The 19,650-nt window shown below is 45.5% G+C and overlaps 1 protein-coding gene across 1 annotated transcript in view; it reads right to left on the bottom strand.

Moving 5' to 3' along the window:
• Positions 1–19,650, bottom strand: part of Reep3 (receptor accessory protein 3) — a 90,286-nt gene that overhangs the window by 8,290 nt on the left and 62,346 nt on the right. Inside the window, exons 4-6 of the mRNA XM_052163911.1 lie at positions 17,978–18,098; positions 17,120–17,233; positions 4,852–4,996 (exon numbers count right to left, since the gene is read on the bottom strand). Coding sequence (XP_052019871.1) covers positions 4,852–4,996; positions 17,120–17,233; positions 17,978–18,098 — 380 coding nt within the window. The remainder of the gene's footprint in view (positions 1–4,851; positions 4,997–17,119; positions 17,234–17,977; positions 18,099–19,650) is intronic.

Here is a 19,650-nt window from a genome sequence, read left to right as displayed (position 1 = left end):
AGAAGTTGAGAGAAGCCAGGGAGATTCCGTGTCTATGGGAAGATGAAGCCATAGGCACTATAAGAAGTGTCAAGGTGTTGTGAGTGGGCTTGTTTTATTTTTAAAAGATTACTATTATTACTTTTTTATTCATTTATTGTTTTTTCGAGACAGGGTTTCTCTGTGTAGGCCTGGCTGTCTTGGAACTCGCTCTGTAGGCATCTGCCTGCCCCTGCCTCCCACACACTGTGCCGAAAGGCATGCACCACCACCAGGTTTTTAAAGATTCATTTACTTTTTTTTTTTTTTTGGAGACAGGGTTTCTCTGTGTAGCCCTGGCTGTCCGGGAACTCACTCTGTAGACCAGGCTGGCCTCGAACTCAGAAATCCACCTGTCTCTGCCTCCCAGAGTGCTGGGATTAAAGGCGTGCACCACCAACACCTGGCTATTCTACATTTTTACATTATGCATATATGTGTCTCTGGGTGGGCATGTGCATGTAGGTGCAGGTGCCTGCAGAAGCCAGAGGAGGGCGCCAGAGCTCCCGGAGCAGGAATTAAAGGATGAACTGAGCAAAGTGGTTGCTGGGAAATAAACTGGTGGGAGAGCAGTATGTGCGATTAACCACGAACTTATCCTCTCAGTCCTATCTGTCCCCTCTTAAAAAAACAGGTACATTTCTTTAAGGGTGTGCACGGTCATGCCTGGCCACATGTGATCTTCAAGGACACACTGCAAGAGGTGGTTCTTCCCTTCCACCACGTAACTAAGTCACCGTGCTTGGTACCAAGTTCCTCTGCTCCTTGTTGGCAGTGCCCAGACAACTATATGTCACAGAAAGCAGGCTTTTACATAATTTTAATTTTCCTTTCTTTTTTTAAACTACCAAATATTTATTTAAAAATTATCCTTGTAAGCAGGGTGGTGGTGGCGCACACCTGTAATCCAGCACTTGGGAGGCAGAGGCAGGCGGATTTCTGAGTTCGAGGCCAGCTTGGTCTACAGAGTGAGTTCCAGGACAGCCAGGGCTATACAGAGAAACCCTGTCTCGAAAAAAAAAAACAAAATCCAAAAAACCAACCAACCAAACAAACAAACAAAAAAACCAAACAAAAGTTATCCTTGTAGAATATAAACAAATCAGAAAAAAAAAACCCAGAGGTTGCCATTTTTAGAGGCTTTTCCAATGTATTATTTAATTTTTCAAAATGAGAGTACTGTGTTATTTCTGACTGAATAATAAATTAAAACTAAACAAATAATAATGCCACTCCCCAACCAAACAACAGAACAAACACACACACACACAAAACAAAACATCTTAATCCTTACCACTGTTTACTGTGCCTCTACAACACAAGCTCAAAAAACAGGCACTGAGTTATAGTGTCTGATTTCCCTGCCCCCCTAGAATCTAACATTAGTTTTCTTGGCCAATGCATTGTCATTTCGTTTCCTACTTCTTGTAGGTACTTGGCTGTAGTCACTACGAATTCGAGGAACTATCCTGTTATATGCAGCTCCGAACGCTTGCTTGGCAGACTGTCACCCGAGATGGCTAGTTCATTTTAAACTCATACAAAGCCCAAGAGGCCGGTCCATGGCTTCCTCCTTCCCCTCAACTTCCCAGGCTTTTGTAGCTGCCTCCACAAATCACCACCAATCATGTGGTGAAGGCGTACAGTGGGATCCCTGCCAGCATCTCGCTGGACACTGGCTGTGGGAACCGCAGCTGCCAGGTGACTCCAGCCGGCCTCTGAGTCTGAGGCCCATACAGAGCGGACACACAGGCTTGTCTGAGAGGCCTCCTTGCTTCAGACACCTGCTGCTGGGCTTTTCCAAGCCCTGACAGACACGTGTGAGCTCTTCTTGGGGGGAGGGGGGAGGGTGGCCCCAGTCCCAGCTGCTGTTTGAGCACAGCTGCATGAGACCCTAAACAGAACCACTTTGCAGAGCCCAGTTACCCAACAATGTGATCCAAAAGGAGACTGATGGTTCTAGGCAACTGGTTGGGGGCATTTTGTTACATTGTAATACATTAGGACTGTTGGTTGAGAATGTTCTGGGAGGATAAAAATTATTATTAATCTACTATCTTAATTTGGAATATCTTTGGAGCCAAAACTCTTTTCTGTATATTTCTTGCCTAGGCTGTGTTGAAAATCTGAACCCCTTCTGTACAATTTACAAGGGGCTTCTTGTTTTTTTTTTTAACCTGCCTATCTATGTATCTATATATCACCTATGTCTTCTATGTATCTATATATCACCTATGTCTTCTATGTATCTATATATCACCTATGTCTTCTATGTATCTATATATCACTTATGTCTTCTATGTATCTATATATCACCTATGTCTTTCATTCGTTCCTTCCCACCCCCCCACCCCCACCCCACCCCCCCACCCCCCCATCCCCCCCCCCTTTCTCTCTCTTTCCCCCTCCTCCCTCCCTCCCTCCCTCCCTCTCCCCCCCCCCCCTCTCTGTTTTTGGTTGTTCGAGACAGGGTTTCTCTGTGTAGCCCTGGCTGTCCTAGAACTCACTCTGTAGACCAGGCTGGCCTCAAACTCAGAAATCCACTTGCCTCTGCCTCCCAGAGTGCTGGGATTACAGGCGTGCGCCACCACCGTCTGGCTTCCTTTTTTTTTTTTTTTGAAAGGATCTCAGGCTGGCCTCAAACTCAGAGCTCTACCTGCCTCTGCCCAGACAAAGGGATGGAACTGGGGATGTTCTGCATGCTAGACGGGCACTCTACCAACTGAGCCATAGCCCATCCTCAGGTCTTCAGTCTTAAAAGCACTATTTTTTTTTTTTTAAATCAATGGTTGGTTTGAATGTAACCTTTCAGACAATGGCCACTATTTTAAGCATTATTCATTCTTGGGAAAAAGTGAAAGATTTAGTTTTATATTTTTGATTACATATATGTACACGTATCTGCGCATGGGTATGCGCAAGTAGTTCTGGCGCCCATTGAGGCCAGAGGTGTTGGATCCCCTGGGGTTGGAGCTAAGGCAGCTGGGAATCATGGTGGGTCTTTTCAAGAGCAGTGAGCACTCTTAATCAGTGAGCTGTCTCTCCAGCCCCGACCTTCACTAGTTGAAGAGGAACTTTTACTACCTGTGCAAGCTAACAGCTGAAGCAGGAGGATGGCTAAGAGCTCAAGGCCAGCCTGGGCTACATGACAAAACTCCATCTTGTTAAAAGACAGACATAGGGAGGGGCTACTACTTTATTTTTAAAATTAGCTTGAGTTATAAATGATGACTTTTCAGTCTCCCTCTAAGGAGAACTTAACGTTTTTGAAAGGATGATGGACACTATAATAAAAAAAGTCCTCAGCATCTTAGTTTTCAGTGCAGACTCAAGAAGACAGCCGCAGACACGATACGGGATTAAGGGACTCTGCTTGTTTATGTGCAATGCTTCCAAGGCCACACCAGTTCATTAAGAGCACAAAACACAGTAACTATGCCAGGCGCATCATTTCTGCAGAAGAGGCCTCCACGCTAGCTCTTGGATTAGCGTGTGTCATCTGCTTAAGACGTCTCTCTGACCTGTGGATGTCAGTCCACAATCTGAACCGAGAGTGCTGATGACCAGTCAGACCTAGAGCAGGGATGAGCTGGGAACTGCATGTACAGCTCCTAAAAACTCAAAGGTGCCTACGAGGCTCTGTTCTCAGCTGCGAAATTTTTGTGGGCAGCCATAGGCAAGTAGCGGTCTGACTTCAGAGAAAACTGGAGAAAAGCGGCCACAGGTAAAACGGAAGCTCAAAGACAGATGCTTGGGCCAGGGACAGTTCAGCTGGCAGAATGTTTGTCTAGCGTCTGCAGGACTCTGGATTCCATCCCTAGCCTTGGATTAGGCCGAGTGTGGTGCTGCACATTGGAGCTTAACACTTGGGAGGTAGGAGCAAGAGGAAAGGAAGTTCTCAGTCACTCTTGGCCAGCCCGGGCTATGACACCCTGTCTGGAAAACAGACAGACAACACACAAAATAACAAACCCCCAAATAGGTACTTAAAATAGGTCAGTTTTGCTAGGTGTGGAGCTCACACCCGCAAGTCCTAGCACTGGGGAGGTAGAGGCAGGAGGATTAAGACATTGAAAACAAGTCAGGCAGTGGAATTCATGGTTATATGCTCATGTTTCTCTGACGGAAGCTTCGCTGTTTTCTTGTGTGCACAGGTCTGGGGTGGTGTGTGTGTGAGAGGGGTTGGTGTGTGGGGGTGTGGAGGTGTGGGGTGTGTCTGGTGTGTGTGTTCTGGTGTTGTGTGTGTGGAGTGTGTGTGTGTTGTGTGTGTGTGTGTAGAGTGTATATTCTGGTGTGTGTGGGGTGTGTATGTGTGTGGGGTGGTGGTGTGTGTGTTCTGGTGTTGTGTGTGTGGAATGTGTATGTGTGTGTAGTGTATGTTCTGGTGTGTGTGTGTGTGTGTGTGGTTTATGGTGTATATGGAGAACAGAAGACTTTCCTTTATCCTCAGGACCCATTAACCCTAGTTGGGGGGTAGGAGGATGACATGGTGGACAGTGGTGGTGCACATCTTTAATCCCAGCACTTAGGGAAGCAGAGGAAGGTGGATCTCTGTGACTTTGAGGCCAGCCTGGTCTACAGAGAGAGTTCCAGGACAGCCAGGGCTACACAGAGAAATCCTGTCTTCAAAAGCCAAAAACCAAAGAAGTTGAAGACAGCTTCACCTATACAGCGAGCCTGAGGCCAGCATGGGCTACTCGATCCTCTGTGTCAACAACAGTAGATGACAAAGCCGCGTCAGTTCTGGGTCCAGCCCTGTGTATTCCTTGGCATCCGTCCTGACCCTTGCCCCATTTATGAAAGGCTACCTTGCATCACGCCGGACAGGCGTACCTGATGACTCAGTGGCTTGCTTGCCCTTCCTCTTCGCTTCTGGCAAAGTCTGGTAGGGTCTGTGTCCCACGGGCTCATCCCCCTGGATAGCCGTCAGATCGTGCATGCTGAAGCTTCGCAGACGCTCTGTTATTGCTCCTTGGCTCTATTTAATAGAGAAGTGGAAAGGTCTGAGAAAAAGATACTTTCAAATACTTAGTATGCTTACATTTATCATACAAGTTCTTTGCTGTAAAACACAGTAACATTTTGCCAAATAAATAACATCCCTGCATTCTTCTACCGCAAATACCACACATTGTTTATATTTCTTCAACACCTCACATTGGTTTATAGTTTCTTTATGACCTAGCTACTATCTAAATACTAATTCATTCTGCTTTTTCATACATTTCAAAGTATGCCATTATATTAACACATTTTATTCTAAGCATTTTAACTTTATGCTAAACTTTAAGATTTTTTTTTAAAGTATAATGAGATTAACTTCAGAGAAAATAGCATCCGTAATTTTGAGCTGTAGTTCTGTATTCTGGGATAGTAAGAGTAAAAGGACTCTTTTGCTCTGTTTTCGCACTGTTTTGGGCGAGGCTTTGTCAGGAACGGTAATAGCTCTACCTAGAAGCAGGTAGAAAAAGTTAGGAGTCAAAGAATTTTGCATATGCAGCCATCTTCAGACAAGGAATAATCTAGTGAGACTCACTCATCACTGTATATGTTGTTTTATCTTTGTACAAGGTTGGCTTATTTTTATTTTATGTACCTCCACTTATGTATACACACTATATGGTGTAGTTCCCTCAGAGTCCAGAAGAGGCTGTTGGATTCCCTGGACCTGGAGGTACAGGCACCGACCCACCGTGTGGGTGTCCTGTGGATGTCCGGAAGTGAGTCTGGTCCTCTGGAAGATCAGTTCATGTCCTTAACCACTGAGCTGGCTCTCCACCTCCTATTTCTGTCTTGCCGATATGACAGGTACAGGCCAACGTTTAAACGTAAATTAATTAAAATGAGATCAGATGAAAACTCAGTCCTCTCCTCGCACGGCCACACTAGAGATGTTAATGGCTGTCTGTGACTGCAGTGTTAACAACACAGCCATTGCAGAGAGCATCTCAGCACGACCATCACAGAGAGCACCCCAGTACAGCTATTGCAGACAGCATCCCAGCATGGCCATCATAGAAAAAACATCCCCACCACACACATACGACCATCGCAGAGAGCATCCCCACCACACACACACACAGTGTCTGACAGTTCCCGTCACCAAACTGCTTTCATGGAGACATTTCTCTGAATCTTAAGATATAGCTCCCTAAACTATGAAGCTTTGTTAAAAGAAAAAAAAAAAAACCCTAAATCTACCCACTTTAAATCTGCATAGCATACGGATGATTCATTGTTTTATTTATAGCTAGACTAAAAATACTCGTCTCAAGCCTTTAACACTGATCATTTCCTCTCACGCATGTGAATTTATGATTGCCTCTACTTATAACATTGCCATGGAAACTCGCCCATAATGGTTCATCTCTAAACTTCCAAGTTAAAGGTGTTACAAACATTTGGGCATTTCTTTCCACTTGCATTTAGCCCTGAAGACGTGGCTCTTCAGTTCCCGTGTCGTGATTCAGCACAGCTGGTCACTGATAACCTACTATGTCAAACCACACGCCGTTCCTACTCCCAAGGTAAGCTTTGTACTTCCACCCTATGGTCTGAGTTGCCTATGGTCTGAATGCATCAAGTCGGAGCTGGAGAGAAAGCTCAGTGGCTGAGAATACTCATTGCTTTTGTAGAGGACCCAGGTTCAATTCCCTGCACCCACATAGCAGATCATCTGTAACTCTAATTCCAGGGGACTGGATACCCTCTTCTGACCTCCCTGGGCAGCAACCAAGGATTCATGTGGTGCATATACATACATAATGGCAAACACTCTTACATAAAATATAAAAAATTATATTTAAAAACAAGAATCTTTAAAGTCCACTTCCTCAAGAAAATAAGTGGATTTCACACATTTAAAATTTGATTTTTCGAGTCAGGTATGGTGGCCTACGCCCTTGATCCCAGCACTTGGGAGGCAGAGGTAGGTGGATCCCTGAGTTTGAGCTCAGTCTGGAACATAGAGAACATAGAAAGTTCCAGGCCAGCCAGAGCTACATGAGAGACCCTGTCTCAAATAAATACATAAAAATTCTTTAGGGGATGATGAGGTTGTTCAGTGGGTAAAAGTCCTTTCCAGGCAAACCTGAGGGAACTTTGATTCCCGGATCCCACTTAAGAAGGGAAGGAGATGGGAGGCAGAGGCAGGCGGATTTCTCTGTGTAGCCCTGGCTGTCCTGGAACTCACTCTGTAGACCAGGTTGGCCTCGAAGTCAGAAATCCTCCTGCCTCTGCCTCCCAAATGCTGGGATTAAAGACATGCGCCACCACCGCCCAGCTGACAGCATTCAGTCCTAACGAAGGTGGGGAGCAAGATACTTTGGAAACACAGGGCAGGGAAGAGCCTGTGCCCGTCTCAAAGATGCCTTCCTCCCTCAGCGCCGTAGTTCTCTGTACCTTTCCTCTTTCTGTGAATCCTCTCAATAGTCGACGGCTTTAGCCCTCCCATACTTCCCACAAAAGGCATGGAAGTCCACATAGTGTCACTTGGGTCTTAAATGTTTCCTCAAAGGCCTGTGTCCCCAGCCTGTACAGCTATTGCCAGGCCTTCAAGAGTTGGTGACCGATGAAAGAAGACGATTTGATGTGCCCTTGAAGGTGATCCCAGGAACCCAACCTTCCAGCTGTCAGGGGGGAAGTATACTGCTGAATTACCATACGCTGATTTGACTGATGGAGGTCCAAGCAACAGTGTCCACCAGTGATGGACTAAAACCTCTTCTAGCTTGTGAGTCAACAGACATATTGCTCAGGAAGCTGACTAAGACAGGTTGTAACCAGGAGGCGCCTATCTGGAGTTCGAATTCTAAGACTTACCTGTTTCTTTTATGTGTATGGATGCTTTCCCTAAATATATGTCTGTGTACCACGTGCACACAGTGCCTGTGGAGGCCAGGAAGTGTACCAGAGGCCCTGGAATTGGAATTATAGCTGGTTGTGAGCCACCATGTGGGTGCTGGGAAGCCGTCAGGGGTCCTTTAGAATAAAGCAGCTGGCGCTCTTAAGACCTCAGCCACCCCTTCCAGTCCCTTGAGTACAATTTCTAGGGCTGTTTTCAATGAAGTGGCCCTGAGTATGGACTAGATTAGTAATTGTTCTACTGCAAGCTGTGGTGCTTTTAACTGGTACACTCAGTACATAATACCTACTTCACAAATGAGCTAGAGTACTGTTGTATGGTGTGTTTGCTACCAGAGCAAGATGTTAAGAAACCAGAAGATGGGGAGAAGTCCTAGGTTTCTGCTCTACTAGTGCATCTAAAATATAGTCTTAGATCGAGCAGGTCATTAACACGCAGACTAAGTATTTATTCGATTTATGCCTATTTTTTTTTCCTCTCCCACAATCTGACTCAAGCCAGAGTTATCTGGGTAGAGGAACCTCAATTGAGGAAATGCCATCTCACTTGCACGCCCGCCTGTGAGCAGCTCTGTAGTGCATTTTCTTGATTAAAGACTGGGAGGGCGGTGCTAGCCTGGGTAGGTGGTATAAGACAGCAGGCTAAGTCAACACTGGGAAGCAAGCCACAAACAGCACCCCTGGATGGCCCCAGCTTCAGTTCCTTCCTCGAATTCCTTCCCAGACTTCTCCCAGCCATGGGCTGTGAAATAATCTTTCCTTCCCTCAAATTGCTCTGGTTCAAGGTCTTTATCACAATAGAAACTTAACAGCTGGGATTGCCAAAGAGTTCTTCCTAGGCGGCAGGGTTTCAGTAGTGAACAAAGGAGTCTCTCAGGCATCTCAACGGGGCACCACCCTCACCTACTAGAAGGTTGGTTGCCTCAGGCTTAAAACTCAGAGCAGGCCCAACTCTGGTATCAGAGAACTCACTTAAGACTGGGATTGTAATCTAGCTCTTGAGTTTCGGACTCTGGTATTATCAGTACCTTAACTAATACCATCTAGGCTTCCAGGAAGTTAAATGACTGTACTGAAGAGGAGAAAGTAGGGCTAGGGGCGGCGCTCAAGCTCACTCGGTGAGAGTGCTTACTCAGCACAAGCATGCAGGAAGCCCTGGCTCGGGCCCAACACTGAATAAACAGGGCCTGGTGGTGCACGCCTGCTGTCCATCCCAGTGATCAGGACATGAGGCAGGAGGTTCGGAAGTTAAGGCTACAAAGTTACAAAGTGATTTTGAGGCCAGCCTGGCATACCTAGGACTAGTATTTGGGGGAAAAAAAGAGGATGGTAGAGAAAAAAAGATAAGAAAAAAAGGGGTATATACTGTTTGTTTTAGGGCGTTGGAAGGTCCAACAGTTCTTACTACACTGGAAAGTTGGATTTTGTATAGTTGTTTTTTTTTTTTTTCCAGTGAGAAAAAACCCAGGTAAATGAGAACAGAGAAAAAGAATGGAGCACTGTGAAGTTGAAAAGCATTCAATACATCTGTAATTATTCAACGTAACTGTTTCAGGGGAGAGGTGTCATTACAAAACAACCACATCCAAAGGGCAACTTTTTCCCTCTGGTGTCGTACTGACAGCACAAAGGTCCACTAGTGCAGGAGTTATGCCTGCCACGGGATGCGGGGTGGCTATAATACCTTCCCCGCCCCAGAATCCCAGTCACACCCATAAAGTGGCTGCGAACCCGCAGCACGTGGGAAAGATGCAAAAAGGAGGCCCGGGGCTGAATTTCTTTCCTTTACTATTTCTTTAATAGTATGAATCAGTCAGCTTATTTAGTAAAGGTTTAAAAAAAAACATTAAAAAATTAGTTTTGAAATTAGCATACGGAATAATGGGGTTTTGTTATGGCATTTCTATCACCTTAGTTGTTACCTGGCCTTCTCACCCTGGCTTAAAGAAGGTTTGGTTATAATCATGTCTTACACGATAACGATTTCGGATCCGTTTGTCACTATGGTTTTTGTTATCTAATGGTTCACTCCTATCATCAAAAGAAAGTTCTGTGCTGTGAATTTTGAGGCTCCTAATCCCAGCACCGTGGAGGTAGGCAGAGGTAGGCCAGCCAGGGCTGGCCTTGAACTCAGAAATCCACTCATCTCTGCCTCCCGAGTGCTGGGACTAAAGGTGTGCGCCACCACTGCCCGGCTACAATTACTTTTTTAAACTGTGCGGGTGCCTTGGGGGGGGTTGGTATTGCGCATGTGTGTGTTGGAGCCTATGGAAGCCAGAGGCTGAAGGTTGTTGTGAGCTGCCCAGTGCGGTGCTGGCCATTGAAGTCTTGGTCCTCTGCAGGAGCAGTTCGCGCTCCTAACCGCTGAGCCATCTCTCTAGCCCAGTGTCTCCGTGTTGAGGGCAAAATCAAGACATTCTAATCATTTATCAGATATATCGGCTTTGCTTAAATTAAATGCCGGTCCCCGTTTCTTCTATGTGGCTTGTGCAGATTTAAAAAAAAAAAAAGGATAAGAATGTTGAGGCTACTTTGAAGTGTGGGGCGTGGGGAAGCATGGAAATAGCTTGCCAGTCAATCGGGGCGAAGGTGTCAGCGTCATATAGATGGGTATGCTAGCTCATGCCAGTAATCCCAGCACTTGGGAGGCTGTGGCAGGAGGGTCCTGAGTTCTAGGTCAGCACCAGTGAGTTAGACTCTATTCTACTGTCTGTCCTTTCCCATTCAGGTAGGGTAGCTATTCAGTTCTACCTCTTTTTGTTTTGTTTTGTTTTTTTGAGACAGTGTTTCTTTGTGTACCCCTGGCTATCCTGGAACACAGGCTGGCCTTGAACTCAGAAATCCGTGTGCCTCTGCCTCCCAAGTGCAGGGACTAAAGGCGTGCGCCACCGCTGCCCGGCTCAGTTCTGCCTCTCCTCATCTGTGACATGTGTTAACATTTAATGGCTGTGAAGTTTAGTTCTCAATACTGGGGAAACCTCCCCCTCTGGACAAGTGTTCTGAAGATGAGAACTATATATATCAATTGAAGAATAGTCACCCTATAGAGACAAAATTGTTATACACATGTCTATGCTTTTTAATTAATTCATTTTTTTTTTTCTGGAATCATCACCCCTTTGAAGCAGGGTCTGTCAGCCCTTTTGAGCTGGAAAGTCTTTGCAGTGTTTCTGCCCTGTAGGACAGACAGTAAGCTGCATCCCTGGCCCCCACTAGGATGGCGCCTTGTCATTTGTGATGGTGGAAAATGTCCTGTGGTGGTGGTGTTGGTGGGGGCAGAAGCCATGTCCACTTGGGAACTACCATTCTGGAGATGTAGCAGGTTTTAGAGATTAGATGTCAACCCCTTTATAGATGAGAAGAATATTTAATCCTTATCAGTGCAGATGATTTGCATATAATCTTATGGCAGCGAAAGGGCAGGATCCAAACTTAAAAAAAAAAAATCAAGAACAAATTTGAGTATTCTAGAATGCGGTATCTGGGGAAATCTCCCCTCTGGACAAGCAATAATTAACCCGACAAAATCCAGGAATGGACCCAAGTGTATTCATTCACATTTGGTGAATGATGTATCTAAGTGTTTTGAAGATGAGAGCTATATATATCTATTGAAGAATAGTCACCCTATAGAGACTCTGTGGACTGTAGGAAAATAGGCTGAATCCCCCCGCCCTGCCACTCCTTCTACCCCCTGAAGAAAAGAGAAGGCTCGATGGCTGAAAAAAATCTAAAAATCCTTTCACAAACAGAAAGTCATTAAAATAGATAGCAAGAGGTCACTGAAGCTAATGGCGGTCTAAAAAGCCAATTAGATTTCAGCAACTTCCGAGCTCTATTTCATATATAGTCTCTGAGAGAGGTGTAACAAGAGGAGCGAATCCTGAGCTGGACGCCTCTGCCCTCCACCTGCCCTTCACTGCGTGGCCGGCCGGCGGTCAGCTCCATTCCTGCCACCTGCATCTCTCATGGGAAGCGGGGATGTTGAGCATCCTCAGTAGAATCCTTGAAGGGCCTTCATGTATTTGTGCCTCCCTCAGCCAAAATAAACTTGTGCGCCGACCTTGTGAACAGACGCCTGGTAATGAGGCCACGGGACTGAACGACGTCTCCAGAATAACCGCTTTACGGTGTAATAAATGTTCTGATTAGATTCCTGCTTTCATTTCTGACATGCTCAGGTGATTCAACCTGGGGATCCTAGGGAGGAAATTACTGTTCTCTAAACAGCGTAAGAAGAGTGCAAGAGTTTTCACCCCTAAAATATATTTCTAACACACTAATGTTATTTTTTAAAAAAAAAAGCACAAATTTTGCCATCGTTTCTCTTCCAGTTTCTCCTCAGTCCTGACCTATTTCTTAGTTTGGTTCCAATTTACTTGAATTTGAAATGTCTGCTTCAGTAAGTTCTTTTGTAATAAGACTTTTGTAATACATATAAAGTCGCCACAGATGAAACTAATTTCAGCCACTTTAAAATGAGCGCAGTATAACCTGAGGCCAACAGCGTGAACATTACATAGTATCCAACACTGTGACTGACTGTTTTTAATAGACACAACAGAACCAACAATTAATGAGTGTCCGGCACTCCTGGAGTCACCATGAGAACATGACATGACCTCACCCAAGGATACTTTTTTTTCTTAAAGACCCAGCGTCACCAGCAACAGGGAAGTGCACTTCCGTGGTGGGCCTGTTGTTCATAACATGGTCTCTGATGGTTTTGGAGCCTCTGTTTCCTGCTCGGGAGGTGGGGAATATGATTTTGACTTATTAACTATAGATGTGAAATCCACGAATCACAAAGGAGGAAGCTTGATGCAGGACTGTCTTTTGGGACATTTTTGTAGAAAAGTCTCTTTGTGAGGTAGATACTATTACTTAATAATAGAGGGTCTTAACAGACATAAGACAGGTCAAGTGTTTCAGTTAGCAGTCCAGACACTGCGTACAGCCAGGAAGTAAGTAGCCGGTGCGGCCACAGAGTGAAACCTTCTGATCAGCTGCTGCATCAGCCCCCATCTTAGACTGGACATTAAACAGAGAGATATTAAATGTGGATCATACTGGCTGGGGGCTTCGTAAAAACTAGTGAAAGCAAGATATGAAATGAAATGAGGGACTAAGAACACAATGACGCCATGAGGTCCCATGAAGCAATGATAGGATTAGCAAATACACATCAAGATGGGGGGGGGGATGCCCTACAAAGCGGTTTTATTACATAATGCGTCTCAGGAGCTGGAGGGACGGCTCAGTGGTTAAGAACACTTGCTGCTTTCTACAGAAGACATGGGTTCAGTTCCCAGCACCTACATAAGTACTTCACAGCAATCTCTAACTCTAGTTCCAGGAGATCTAACATCTGCTTCTGCCCTCTGTGGGTACCAGGCCTACACACAGCATACATACTTACAAGGAGCAAACACACGAGAAAGGATTTCTGAGAACCACTACTAAAACAATGGCCCCATGTGTGTTCTCAAAGCACATTTAAAGTTGAAATGGAATTTGCAGTTTTCTTTTCTTTCTTTCTTTCTTTTTTTTTTTCAAGACAGAGTTTCTCTGTGTAGCCCTGGCTGTCCTGGAACTCACTCTGTAGACCAGGCTGGCCTCGAACTCAGAAATCTGCCTGCCTCCGCATCCCAAGTGCTGGGATTACAGTGGTGCGCCACCACCTCCCAGCCAGAATTTGCAGTTCTCTACACAGGATCATGTTGAAGCTTTTAAACGAGCTGCGTTCAGAAAGGTCCTTGAGGTGTAAATAAACATAATCACATGGCCTGCAAGGTCAAGCCAAGACCCCTGTAGATGAACTCACTACTCTAAACCCGCTGACTTGTGTTACAAGAGTTCAGGCTTTCCCTTCAACATCCCTCCCTCCTCCCTGCTTCTCAGCACAGCAAGATGACAGTTGTTAACTCCTTCGTCTGTGTTCTTCTTACTGCCGAGCTGGGCCAGGCTCCATCCCTGGACTTTGCTTCTAATATAATTTATACTTCTTCGTTCCACAGTGCTAATAATTGCCCTTTTTGGTTTTTGCTTGCGTAGCTGTCCTACTGTGTGTATAGTCACCAATACACGCTCGTAGTGCTCACGGGGGCGCATGGCACATGCTGTCTGGACCCCGTGAGTTCTTTGGCGGGTCACACCACATACCTGGCTAGGATTAGTATCACCCGTGCACAGCATCAAGTTTACTCTCTCCTCTCCTCTATGCTTCGATCCTGTGTTTATTCCAGAAGCATCTCTCTCGGCACTTTCGATCCACAGAATCCATTTCCGACCATCTATACTTGGACTTTATGCACAGTGTCTTTCTGGGGAATTCCACCATCTCCCTTCTATGCTGGATAACCTATTTCCCAGATCCTACCACTTTACATTTTTTCTTTTTTCTTTCCCCCCTCTTTTAGTTTTGACAGAACATATCCACCCCATCCACCCCGACAAAGTATGTGCAGTTGGCATGTGTTATGAGTTTGCTTGCATAATTTAAAAAGAAATTTACTCTTCTTTGATTATTTTAAGTTCATGGCTTGACTAATCTAGAACTTGGGCCGGAGCTACAAAAGGGAATCATGGGTGACATCATCATGGGTGACGTCACACCGGCTTCATGATTCCGCTGTCACTAATTAGAAATTTACTGCTGTTCTGATGCTAGGTCATTTGAACACGATGTACTTTGTAATGTCTGAAATCTAAGAATTCTAGCTTCCTTGTTGGTGTTTGGAGGCGGGGGTTGGGATGGGGTGGAGACGGCCCTACTTGGAGACGGTCGTTCTTGCCCTGTGGTGCTGGGTGACATAAAGGCCCTTTGATCCGGAGGCTCACTGCTCTCAACACAGTGTATGACTTATTTTTCTCTGATGATCACATCAGCCCTCTCCTTTCACAAGGTCTAGCTGTGAGGGATGATTTTTCTGGGTGGTCTTTTTTTGGCAGATGTGTGATCAGCGATGTGTTTTCATTAAGCAAGAAACAAAACCCAATAAGCTTCAACAAGCTCAAAATGTTGCTGTGTTAGTGTTTAGCCATCTGTGGAAAGAAAACCCCCTTCCCAGCCCACAAAGAGGAAAACTATACAGTAGTAAACATTGCAACATACGACTATAATCAATAACTATTATCAATAGTTATCGACATAGGTCCTGAATCTCCACTTAGTCCTCACTGCGATACTGCTAGGAGCAGCATGTGGATTTCTCAATTTGTGATTCTATTAACTCTGAGGGTGAGGGGAAGGTCTCTGCAAACGGAAAGTGCCCTCAGGAAACCTCACTCTCTCAACGCTGCAATTTCACCGATGCTTGACTGAACTATACCTTTCCATTGCATAGGTGAGTTAAAAAGAGACTGACTTGAGCTGTGCAGTTAAGAGCACTGCCTGCTGCTCTTGTAGATGACCCAGTTTCAGTTTCCAGCATCCACAGTAGGGGGCTCACAGCTGTCTGTAACTCTAGCTCCGGGGAATCCTACACTTCTGGTCTCTCTCTGCACCCGTGCTCATATGCATACCCACACAGACACATACACAGACACACATACACACAAGCTTCTAGTCTCCATGGGTACCTTCACTCACATGCACACCCACACAAGCACAGACACAAACACAACAGACACAGACAAGATTCTAGTCTCCATGGGTACCTATACTCATATGCATACCTATACAAACACACACACACACACACACATACACACACAGACAAGCATCTATTCTCCATGGGTGCCTGTGCTCACATGCATACCCACACAAATACAGACACAGACACACACACAGATAAGATTCTGGTCTCCATGAGTACTTGCACTCACATGCATACCCATACAAACACAAACACACGGATACACACGCGCACGTGTGCATGTGCATACACACAAGCTTCTAGTCTCCATAGGCACTTGTGCTCACATGCATACCCATATAAACACAAACACACAGACACACACACACATGCACGTGCACACACACATATACACACACATACAAGCTTCTAGTTTCATGGGCACTTGTGCTCACATGTGTACCCACACAAACACAGACACAGACACAACAGACACACACAGAAATAAGATTATGGTCTCCATGGGCACCTGCACTCATATGCATACCCACACAGACACACACAGACACACAGGCAAGCATCTATTCTCCATGGGCACTTTACTCACATGCATACCCACACAGACACACACAGACACACAAAGACACACACACACAGACAAGCTTCTGGACTCCATGGGCACCTGCACTCACATGCATACCCACATAGACATAGACATACACATACATACACATACATACATACACACACACACACACACACACTATATCTTAAAACAAGAAGGAACAAGAGCTCGATGGAAGAGCCACACACTAATGCCCCTTATTTCACATTAGTAAGCCATTCGCATGGTACTGACATTCCTGGGTTCCCACTATGAGCAGGTGCTGTGTGCCATCAGGACGTTCACAGACACGTCACCCCCACACCCTCCTGTTACACACAAAACGCCCAAGGCACACAAAAATGAGCAAACTGCTTACAGCAATGTCGAAGGTCATAGCCGGCAATGTGAAGTCTGTTTCCCCCCCCATACACAACACCCTTAAAATCGGTTATGCTATGCTACCGAAAATAAGCCACACTGATTACTCCATGCAAAGAAAGCCGAAAGCCAGGACGAAGGTTTCCAGAGGAGGAGTTCCCTCGGTTTCTCGGCTTGAAAAAAGAGCTACAGCATTCGTGAGCCACTGAACAAGCCCCAGTTCCGAGAACACACTTCCCACATGCTCTATTCTGAATCATCAGTTACCTCAAATTGGTTGAAGTAGAGGTGAAGTAAGCCAGAAATCCTAGCAAGGCATTGAGAGAGAGAGATCAAAGATACAGAGAAAAGAAGAAAAGAATGGTCATCGTTACTTAAGGTGATTTATCAAAACTATTGAAGGTTAAAGAGGAGCTTTGTACCCCCAAACAACACTTGCAGGTATGTTTTATTAGCTACCTCTAATTTTATAAGCAACTAAGAGCTTTGGATTCCCAAGTAGGATAGAAAATGAAGTGTTAAAATATCATTAAATCACCTACTTGGTTATTCCAGTGTTAGAATAAATATGAAACAAAATTCTGTCGTAGCTTTATAATGATCTAAAATACAACTAGCAACTTCTCTGAATCTGCTGACAAGAGAATCCCAGCTAAACAGACAAAGGCAAACTTACCTTCACGGCCGCGGTGACGGCAGCTGCGGCTGCTAGATTCAAACCTTGCCGCCCAAAGTTCACCATTGTCTCATAGCCTCGTTCTTTGGCTTGGACAATATAATCATCAATTTCCTGGGGGGGGGGGCAGAAAAATTAACAGTAAAATTAGATGTGGTAGCGCACCCCTGAAATCCCCGTAGGGAGGTAGGAGCAGTTAGAACAGAGGTTATCTTCAGTTACATAGTAAGTTCAAAGCCAGCCTGGGCTATAGGAGGCCCGGAGGGAAAAAAAAGTATGGTAGTGTATGCCTTAATCCCAGCACCGTGAATAGGCAGACTTTTGTGTGAGTTTGTGGCCAGCCTGGTCTACATAGGGTGCTCCAGACCAGCCTGTAAGATCCTGTCTTAAAAACAAAAACTGGCTTGGCAGTGGTGGCGCACGCCTTTAATCCCAGCACTTGGGAGCCAGAGGCAGGCAGATTTCTGAGTTCGAGGCCAGCCTGGTCTACAAAGTGAGTTCCAGGGCAGCCAGGGCTACACAGAGAAACCCTGTTTCGAATAAACAAAACACAAAAACCAAAACAACAAAAAACCAAAACAAAACCTGGCTAAGAGTAAAAGCATCACACAATAGATGTTAATTCAGGTTTTATGAGGCAGGGTCTTACTATGTAGTCCTGGCTGGCCTGGTACTGGATATATATTAGACCAGGCTAACCTCCAACTCAGAGATCTACCTGCCTCTGCCTCCCGCGGTGCACACCACCTCACCCAGTTAGTTTTATTTAGAACAATGTTAAGAAGCCTCTGGTTATTAACACACGCTGACTAACACACACTGCTTAAAGACAGCGTGGAAGTAACCGGAGCGCCTTACCCTTTCTTTTGAGGACAGCAGGGGATGAAGGAACTTTCTATAGATTAAACTCGCCCCTCTAGTGTAGGGCGACAGCAGCCAAATGACAAAGGCGATCTTCAGCTCATAGTACAGGGGGAACCTAACAAGAAGAAAACAAAACAAAGAAGTGAGTCTGGGTAAGAAACAAAGTAACAAGTAACCAGGAAATCGCAAGGCGCCAGTTTCCCCATGTCCAAGCTGCCGAGGAGGGAAACAATCGTGGTGGAATTTACTGAGGAGTTCATCTCATTCAATCATGGATAAGTTCACAAAAGAACCCAGGCACCCTTGCAGACATCTTGCTAGGGACAGCACCTATACTGACTACGGTGGCTCCGAAAGGACAAACTGCCATCTAGACACCGCAGCTATGGATAGCCCCAAAAGTATGTGACAGACCCACTAACACCACGGGACATCTCAGTCTGCCCCAGGGACACATTCCCTCAGCTTTCTCAGAACCCCGTGACAATTTTCTCTCCAAATTCCAACTGCAGGTGGAGAGTGTGGGAATTACCACGGAGGGAGACTGAAAGCCAGTTATGTGCCTTTCCTGTGTATGGAGTTAATTCCCCAACCCTGACTCACGTAAATGGACTGGCTAATACAAGTGAACGTGCTAGAGATGGTGTAAGTCTTAACTGCTCTCTGACACTCTTCCAACGCCCCCAACCTCTTGCTTTAAGCTTCTGCCATCAAAATCCTTTCTTCTTCTGCCTTCGTTCTGAAGCTTACTGGAGCTGAGCCCAACACAGCTGCAACCAAACATCTGCCTTGAGGCCACTTATGGAAGACACTGGTGTCTGCTGTTCTGACCCACTGTGCTCCTCAGGGCTGACTGCTGCCACCCTGAGAGCTAAGTCATACAGTGTGTGAGAACCACGGGGCACCAGGATACATAGAGCCCCGAGTCTGAGTTCTTGTGGTAAGGCAGACAGCCACGGGGTCAGTGAGGAGTGACCACAAAAGATTCTCTGCCACGGTGCACCTTTATCGAGGGCATGGACTCTCACTTTTGAAAAGCACAGAATAAACTATGTGTGCCCCTACAATTGTGTGTGATCATGCAAGTGCCTATGACCTATGTCTGGGTGTGAACCTCATGGCACATGCGTGGAGGTCAGAGGCCAGCTTTCAGGAGTCAGCTCTCTCCATCCGGATCGAGCTCTGGTTGTAAGACATGTGTGGAAGGCATCGTTTGAGAATACACCATCTGGCCAGCCCAGCTTTTAACATTCAACACTTTCTATATTTTCCAGTAATGCATATAAGCTATATTTGAAATTAGAGAAAAAAAAATAAAAATCTTAAAAAAAAAAAGGACTGTCTGGGCTGGTAAGGGACTAGCTCTGTTGGTAAAGGGTTTGCCTACTAACACATGAAAGTCTGATACCTAGCAACACGCTAACAAACTAACACACATGGTGACATATGTCTGTAACCCTAGTACTTGGAAGGTAGAGGTAGCAGGATCAGGAGTCAGACTTGGACACATGGAATCATGTCTCCAAATAGATGAATAACTAAAGAGGAGAAGGGAGGAAAGACTTCAGAACTGAGACCCCTGCAATGGTTAAGAATCATTGGTCTGTCCATTAAAAACTAAGAGAAAATCCTCCTAGTACATCTACTCCAAAATCAACAGGGAAAGG

Source organism: Apodemus sylvaticus, chromosome 19 (genome assembly GCF_947179515.1).
Source record: "Apodemus sylvaticus chromosome 19, mApoSyl1.1, whole genome shotgun sequence".
In the NCBI taxonomy this organism is placed as follows: domain Eukaryota; kingdom Metazoa; phylum Chordata; class Mammalia; order Rodentia; family Muridae; genus Apodemus; species Apodemus sylvaticus.
This window is presented reverse-complemented; position numbering and strand designations above follow the sequence as displayed.